This window comes from Silene latifolia, chromosome Y, assembly GCF_048544455.1.
Source record: "Silene latifolia isolate original U9 population chromosome Y, ASM4854445v1, whole genome shotgun sequence".
In the NCBI taxonomy this organism is placed as follows: domain Eukaryota; kingdom Viridiplantae; phylum Streptophyta; class Magnoliopsida; order Caryophyllales; family Caryophyllaceae; genus Silene; species Silene latifolia.
Window position 1 is genome coordinate 267,763,693 of NC_133538.1, and position 9,044 is coordinate 267,772,736.

Below are 9,044 nucleotides of genomic sequence, written 5' to 3' on the forward strand. Positions count from 1 at the left end.
GCACGTATTTCCATGCTATTATCGTAGTTTTATGCTACGAAATGCCCCGAATATGCTACTTTGGTTTGTTTTGTTCTATTTGCAGGAATGGACCAGAAAGTAGTGAAATCGAGCCTTTTACCGTCCATTTAGCATGCATTTGGAGGAAGAGTGAATTTGGAGCGGGAATGTAGCTGTCTTGAGATGCGCAAAGAAGTAAGATAGCTAGGCGAGCAAAGGAAGGACTTCAAATTGCTAGTGCCTAATTTGAAGAGCTATATCTCGAGTTATACAACAGATTTTCAGGTGATTCCAATTGGAGATGAAAGCTTGTCCTCTTATATTTCCAACTCCACCGGAATCGTCCTGTTTGCCTAAGTAACGAAGAAATGGCAGCCGTTTGAAGTTCAGTGCGCGAAGCAGGAATTGTGCGCTGGAAAGTACTCGATCGAGTACAATTGTGTTCGATCGACTCCTTATTCTACTCGATCGAGTAGTTGAATTTTAGGGTTTACTCGATCGAGTAGATTTTCTACTCGATCGAGTGGTTTGAGCTTGAGTTTGCTCGATCGAGTGGTTTCAAATCAGTCGATCGAGTGGAATTGCTATTGGGCTCGGGCTTTTTGTTTTATTTCGCTATTAGGTTAAATAAGAACCGCCTTTGCCATATAAAGGACGAGATTAGACGCCATTTGGGGGCAGACCTCATACTTTACTCTACTCTTTTCTCTGTAAACTGCTCTTCTCTCTTTCTCTGGACTATTATCTCTGTAATCTTTCCTTTTCCCTTTTCTCTTTATTTAATGTTTATTATTTCCCATACTTCTGTTTTTGCTCTTTTCGTTATTATGTCTAGCTAATTCTCCCTGCTAGGATTAAGGGATTCGATGAATGAATGTTAATTGCTAATTAGGTTTACAGATCGTTTATTGTGGTTGTGTCTATGTTGTTAATCGCTACAATTAATTGTTTCTGTCTAATTGAGTCGACGCAATTAGCCATTTTATCGTAGTAAACCTTGACCTGGACCAGAAGGTTGGAATGGGTGAGACTCGTAGCGAACATTAGGGCACCGTAGTGAGGGCAGAAGCTAAGCTATTTGTGCTTTAGGGCGAATTGAGACCGGAAGGAGATATTCGTTGCCCCTTAGACCGACACATGCGACCAATCTGTGACCTTAACTGCGATTGACTGACTTCATTGATGACCTGACATCCTAGTTCCCTCTTTTTCCTGTTAATTTCTCTTATCCCTTTTCTCTTGCCTTTATCTTATTTAGTTTAGTTCAAACAATTAAAAACCCCCCACTGTGACCTTAGACAGACCGAGTAGACAAGTATATAGTGACTGCCTCCCTGTGGAGATCGACCCTACTTACCGCTGACTTCTGTTAGTAGTATCTAGGTATTTATTTTTGGTACTGAACGACGGTATCAAATTTTGGCGCCGTTGCCGGGGAGGCAACTATTTTATTTTCTTGTTTATTTTTATCTGTCTTTAGCCTCAAGGGATTAATTCCTTGAGGCAGTTCTCATCTTTTTTCTCTAGTGTTGTTTTGATAGGTCCTACCTAGACAATTCTAGGTAAAAGATCATCAAAGGGAAGGCTTGAGTACCTTTGATCTTGGCCATGGAGAGCAATGAAATGTCATCTTGGTTCATTTTGGATGACGATTGTGATGAAGACAATGGTTACGGTGAGCCCTCCCTTTTCAAAGCCGAGTTGGATGCTTTAGAGGCTGCGATATATGGGACAGAACCCTCAAAGGTGGGGAATGAGAAGACTGCTGAGTCAGTAATTGTTCCTAGCACAGAAGAGGTAATATACTCTTTTGTCAATGATTCTGACGTTAGGAGCAATCAACCTGAGGTAATTAATGATAATTATTTTGTTACTGGTATAAAAAGTACACTACCTCATATGACCTATGCTTTGTATTTCAATACTTCACCCCATCCCAGTTGGATAAATAAGTTAATAATGTTTCACCGTATTTGTCATCGGAAATTTGTTAGGCTCAGACGATACTTTAGATTGTTTTTATATGCTCCCTCTTTATTTTGGTGCTACTTATGCTCTTGTGTAGCACATGCGCAGATTTATGATCTAATGCTAAGGGCTTTGAGTTACTTTGATCGCGACTAACTGGAGCAGCTATTGAAGGAAAGAAGGTCGAGCTGGGACCTGTCTGAAACTAGCGCTGTCCGGGAGGCAACCCGGAGTTTTAATTTTTAGCTATTTTTCAAAACATTTCAGTAGTGTGTGTAATAATTAGTTTATGAAGCATAGACTCTGAACAATTTAGGCTTGGTTTTGGTCGTATCTGTGGTTGTTTATTGCGTCTTTGCAGGAGTCTATTGTGGATGGCTCGATCGAGTACTTTATATACTCGATCGAACCCTTTTGTTGCTGAATCTACTCGATCGAGCATTTATGCTACTCGATCGAGTATCTGCAAAGAGAGAAATAACTCGATCGACCACTATTCTTCTTCGATCGAGTAGTTTAGTATGCCCAGTTCATTCGATCGAGTATAATTCTCTCTTGATCGAGTGCCTTTGGATGCCTTTTGCTTGGATTAGCTTCTTGCGACGGTATTTGGCAGCTATTAGCGACCTCCCACGTTGCTGGCTGATTTGGGGAGGTCCCTTATTCGCGCAATCTTGCAAGCTTTCCGCATCTACACTCTTCCTCTTTCAGTTTGCATTTCCTTTCCATGTTTTGGTACAATGAGGGCATTGCACGATTTGGTTTAGGGAGGTTATGCATCCATATCTGTGTCTGCATTTACGTTTTTATTGCATTTCTGTTATCACGTTTTTTTTCTATATGCATTGTTGTTTAGTTTTTTTTATAAAATTCAAAATCTCATAAAAATTAAAAAATTTCAAAAAAAATCAAAAAATTCACGTTTATTTTTGTATATAGGTTGAGTCAGAACGGTAGATTTCAATGATGAAATTGCACTATAATTTGTCTTTTTGCTTAAGCCTTGCATAAACTATTATTCTTTTTAGCATTGTCTTTTTGCATATCTACGAGTTTATGTTAAAATTTAGCTGAACGAATAGACTTGACCTGAAAATTTTGGCAAGCTACTTATAATTTCTAAGGAATTAGAGCCGTATAAACTGGTGTCATTTGTGACCAGTTTCATGTAGGATTGTGAGTAGTTACTCCTTGCATAGCATGTTCATCAATTTGCACGTATATGAAATTCAATTGCTTTTTGCCTGCATACATTCGGGTTAGTGGTTGGTGTCACATGCAGAGAGGTGCTTACAATTTCCCTTTCTTTCATTTTTACCCATTTATCTCTACATTAGCCAAATTTGCCTGTTGACCCTTAACTACATCCAAATTTAGCCTGCCTTGTCAAGCTAGTTTAGATTGTTTTGTGATATATATTTCATTGTGCCGAGTTTGGCTTGTATTGTAATGTCCTGGAGTTGGTAATTTATGAGAAAAGGAGGAGGAAAAAAAAAGAAGAAAAAAAAAAACGTGAAAAAGAAAAAGAGAAAAAAAAGAAAAAGACGTGATGAAAGAAAAGAAAAGAAGAAAAGAAAAAAAAAAGGGACTGTTGATGGTTTCGCTCCTATGCTTTATTTACATTTATTGAGGAGTAATTTCAGTTTGGTTTGGTAAGTTTTGTGACAAATGAAGGGCACTCATGCTTAATTCTATAATTGAGTGAGAAACGGATGTTGTCATATGGTTTTGTTTAGGTACTAGCTTGGCCACCTATACCTCCACATTCCCATAAATGTTTTGCCTTTTCTTACCCATTGCCTCACTTTGCCATATTTTTGTAAGCCCTCGGCTGTGACTGAACCTTGTTGGTTGGAATGTATGTACGGTAGTTAGAATTGTCTATCATATTAGTTGCATGCATGTTTATCTAGGTAGTAGTTTGGGTGAGCGACTATTTTATTTCTCTCTTACATTCATATGTTCACCCTTTGCTTCATGAGAGAAGAGTGACCCGTGAGAGTCCATTATTAAAGGTCTTTCAAGGTCGACGGGTCAGCTATTTTATAATTATCTTACAACTTGTTTGCATTTGACAGTTTGCTATAAGTGTTAGTTTGCTTGCATTAAATTGGTTTAAGTGGGCATTTGTAGCTAGCTCTGAGTTATCTTTTCCGTTCCATTAGTTTGCATTTATTTTACTCGAGGACGAGTAAACGTTTGGTTTGGGGAGATTTTATACGTGCATTTTATATAGCCTTTTTTGGCCTTTTATGCACGTATTTCTATGCTATTATCGTAGTTTTATGCTACGAAATGCCTTGAATATTCTACTTTGGTTTGTTTTGTTCTATTTGCAAGAATGGACCATAAAGTACTGAAATTGAGCCTTTTACCATCCGTTTAGCATGCATTTGGAGGAAGAGTGAATTTGGAGGGGGAATGTAGCTGTCTTGAGATGCGCAAAGAAGTAAGATAGCTAGGCGAGCAAAGGAAGGACTTCAAATTACTAGTGCCTACTTTGAAGAGCCATATCTCGAGTTTTACAACTTATTTTTAGGTGATTCCAATTGAAGATGAAAGTTTGTCTTCTTAGCTTTCCAACGCCACCGGAATCGTCCTGTTTGCCCAAGTAACAAAGAAATGGCAGCCGTTTGAAATTCAGTGCGCGAAGCAGGAATTGTGCGCTGGAAAGTACTCGATCGAGTACAATTGTGTTCGATCGACTCCTTATTCTACTCGATCGAGTAGTTGCATTTTAGGGTTTACTCGATCGAGTAGATTTTTTACTCGATCGAGTGGTTTGAGCTTGAGTTTGGTCGATCGAGTGGTTTCAAATCACTCGATCGAGTGGAACTGCTATTGGGCTCGGGCTTTTTGTTTTATTTCGCTATAAGGTTAAATAAGAATCGCCTTTTATATATAAAGGACGAGATTAGACGCCATTTGGGGGCAGACCTCATACTTTACTCTACTCTTTTCTCTGTAATCTGCTCTTCTCTCTTTCTCTGGACTATTATCTCTGTAATCTTTCCTTTTCCCTTTTCTCTTTATTTAATGTTTATTATTTCCCTTACTTCTGTTTTGCTCTTTTCGTTATTATGTCTAGCTAATTATCCCTGCTAGGATTAAGGGATTCGATGAATGAATGTTAATTGCTAATTAGGTTTACAGATCGTCTATTGTGGTTGTATCTATGTTGTTAATTTCTACAATTAATTCTTTCTGTATAATTGAGTCAACGCAATTAGCCATTTTATCGTAGTAAACCTTGACCTGGACCGGAAGGTTGGAAAGGGTGAGACTCGTAGCGAACATTAGGGCACCGTAGTGAGGGCAGAAGCTAAGCTATTTGTGCTTTAGGGCGAATTGAGACCGGAATGAGATATTCGTTGCCCCTTAGACCGACACATGCGACCAATATGTGTCCTTAACTGCGATTGACTGACTTCATTGATGAACCGACATCCTAGTTCCCTCTTTTTCCTGTTAATTTCTCTTATCCCTTTTATCTTGCCTTTATCTTATTTAGTTTAGTTCAAACAATTAAACCCCCCTGTGACCTTAGACAGACCGAGTAAACAAGTTGATAGTGACCGTTTCCCTGTGGAGATCGACCCTACTTACCGCTGACTTCTGTTAGTAGTATCTAGGTATTTTCTTTTGGTACTGAACGACGGTATCAGTTGTTTTACCTGATTTGGATCATAGGATATTAGTTTTATATGTGGAATAGTTTTAGGTGGGTAATATTCTAGGATCTGGGGATCATTTCTCTGTCCAGGGTCTGTGGCCTATAGGCTCCTTGTCTTACTATTGCATCAATTAGGTAAGGTTCTTCCCAAGTGGGGGCTAGTTTGCCAGCATTTTTGTCCTTGGTGTTAGGGAAAACTTTTCGCAGGACCAGGTCCCCTTCTTTGAATACCCTGATGTTTACATTTTTGTTGTAGCTTCTGGCTACTGTTTGCTGGTAGGAAGCTATCCTGATCTTGGCTGCGTCTCTTAATTCTTCAGCCAGGGTCAGGCTATCTTGCAGTAGTGGCCTGTTCTCCTCTATAGTGTTCAGGCTACTTCTGGTGGTTGATCCATGGATTTCTGCTGGGATTACTGCTTCACAGCCATAGACTAGGGAGTAAGGGGTCTCGCTAGTGGATGTCTTAGGTGTGGTCATGTTAGCCCAGAGGACTAAGGGGAGTTCTTCAGCCCATTTGCCTTTTCTTCTTTTTAGTTTTTTCTTCAGGCAACTGATTACCACTTTGTTGCTAGATTCTGCCTGACCATTGGCTTTTGGGTAGCCTGGCGTGGAGGTTACCAGGTTGATGTTCCATTGTGTACAAAAAGCTATTGTCCTTTTTTCCACGAACTGAGTACCATTGTCACAGACTATTTCTGAAGGGATGCCATATCTACATATGATGTTGCGTTTGATGAATGATATGACATCCTTCTTCTTGACTTGCATGTATGAGTATGCCTCTATCCATTTTGAAAAGTAGTCGATCATGGCTAGCATAAAAACTTTTTGTCCAGGAGCTTGGGGTAGTTTGCCTACAATGTCCATTCCCCACTTCATAAACGACCAGGGAGCTGAGATGGAGTGCAATAGCTCTAATGGTTGGTGGATGAATGAAGAATGGATTTGGCAAGCTTCGCATTTGGAGCTGTAAGCTATGCAATCAGCTCTGAGGGTTGGCCAGAAGTAGCCTGTCCTTAGAACTTTGCTTGCCAGGCTTGTGCCACTTTTGTGATTTCCACAGTATCCATCGTGTATGTCCTCAATAACTTGTTTAGCTTCATGAGGTTCCAGGCATCGTCGGTAAGGTCCAACCTGAGACTTTTTGAACAACATATTATTTATAATAGTATATGTGCAAACTTTGATCCTAAGGGCCCTTGCTTCATTCCTATCTTTAGGTAGTGTTCCCTGTAAGAACCAATCATAGTATGGTTTGGTCCAAGAGTTTATATCCTCATTGATGGGACAAGTTTGGTCAGGCTTTTCAATGGTTGGTTCTAGCAGGTGAACAATAGGTATTTTATCAAATACAGCAGGGCAGAAATTTGATCCCAGGCTAGCTAGGGCATCAGCCTGAGTATTCAAGTCTCTTGGTATTTGATCAATGTCAAATGAACGAAACTTTTTGCAAAGGTTTTTGACGTAGTCTAGATAAAGAATCATTTTGGAATCCTTTGCAGCATATGTTCCTTTGACCTGATTGGAAATTAAAAGGGAGTCAGTTTTTACCTTGAGGTTTTTTACACCAAGTTCTATACATACCTTGAGTCCAGCTATCAGGGCTTCATATTCAGCTTCATTGTTTGTTGCTTTGAATTCACAACTGATAGCCTGAGCAATTAGGTCTCCCTGTGGTGATTTTTGTACTAATCCTAGGCCAGTTCCTCTCATGTGTGTTGCTCCATCTATGTGTAAGGTCCATTCCTGGCGTGATTTACGGGTGTCTAGATGGTTGACCTCTTTTATGAGGTGTGGTTCTAGGTTGGGACTAAATTCAGCCACAAAGTCTGCTAATGCCTGAGATTTAATTGCTGTCCTAGGTTCAAAGGTTATGTCATAAGTACTTAGTTGTACTGACCATTTTGTCATTCTGCCTGAAAGCTCAGGTTTTCTCAGGACAAATTTGATAGGCAGGTTGGTCCGGACAATTGTTGGGTGACTCTCAAAGTAAGGTCTAAGTTTAGTACATGATATAATTAAAGCAAGTACAAATTTTTCAAGAAGTCTATACGTTGTTTCTGCGTCCAGGAGACTTTTACTTACGTAGTAGACATGGTGTTATTAGCCTTCAACCTCTTTGGTTAGGACTCCACTTACTGCTGTTTCAGTGACAGATAAGTAAACCGTCAGGAGTTCTCCTTTGTTAGGCTTAGCCATTAGTGGAGGAGTAGTTAGGTAAGTTTTTAAATACTGGAAGGCTGCTTGATGTTTAGGCAACCATTTAAATGATTTGTTCTTCCTGAGGAGGTCATAGAAGGAACTGCATCTTTCTAATGATCTGGATATGAATCTATTCAGGGCTACAACTCTTCCTGTTAACCTTTAGATATCTTTGACTGATTTGGGAGATTCCAATTCCAGGATGGCTTTTATCTGTTCTGGGCTGGCTTCAATCCCTCTTTTTGTGACCATGTATCCAAAGAATTTGTAACATCCCCATTTAATCAGAAGCCTTTAGCTAGACATTCCCAACTAAATAGGAATGTTACCATCTCGGTTTCCTGAGGTAGTGAATAACAAAGTATAACAATACCAAAGTACTTTAATTAAAACTTAGCGATTAGATGTTTATTACAAATTAACCAACTAAAACTTAATATAAAATAATTACAAATCGCAGTGGAATAAATAAAGTGACTACTAATCTAAGTGATCTAGACAGCAACTATGGTCCAAGTCAAGCTTACGTCCCAATGCTCCCAAGTCAACTAATCTTTAGTACCTGTCAAATCTGCTCCCCATTATGGTTCATCACAGGTGTTCACGAATACACAGTCAACCACTAGCTTGAGTAGAATAACTAACAACAGTAAATAACAACGACAATATAACTCCGCAATATATGACTTATTAGCACACTTCAGCCGAGCCCTACTCGTTACACTAATCATCCCGCCAATCCCTGGCCGGGGTAGCCTGAACCCGAAGGTGAGTAACCACACACTACATTACCATAAGGTAATGTCTGCCTCAACTCATAGTCGATTAATATCCACCAGATGGCCTGCAGACCAATTTGGGGCCTGCCTCGAGTAAACACGATAAATATCGTCTGCCAGAATAAAGCTGTTCAACCACTCCACATTACTATAAGTAATGTCTGCCAGAATAAATCTGTTAACATTACAACAATACTCGACCACAATCAAAACCATGCTTATGTTAATGCAATGACAAATAATAACAATTAGCCAGAGTAATCCACCATCACCAACCACCACGATATAGCAAATCAACCACCACAATATAACCAACATACTTCAGCCAACACACTCATGTGAAATACAACATAAATAGCAGTTGAGTAGTTATCCTACCTCGTTGCAAATATAATCCAATAGCAAATCCGAGCAATCAATCA

At 39.5% G+C, this 9,044-nt stretch overlaps 1 protein-coding gene across 1 annotated transcript; it reads right to left on the bottom strand.

Moving 5' to 3' along the window:
* Positions 1–5,701: 5,701 nt before the first annotated feature.
* Positions 5,702–6,118, bottom strand: LOC141630624 (uncharacterized). The gene has a single exon (XM_074443407.1). The coding sequence runs from the start codon at positions 6,116–6,118 to the stop codon at positions 5,702–5,704; it is 417 nt and encodes a 138-aa protein (XP_074299508.1).
* Between the last annotated feature and the right edge of the window lie 2,926 nt (positions 6,119–9,044).

Excerpts from the sequence above, each read along its gene's own strand:
- LOC141630624 (XM_074443407.1), bottom strand. The coding sequence starts at position 6,118 with ATGACCACACCTAAGACATCCACTAGCGAGACCCCTTACTCCCTAGTC.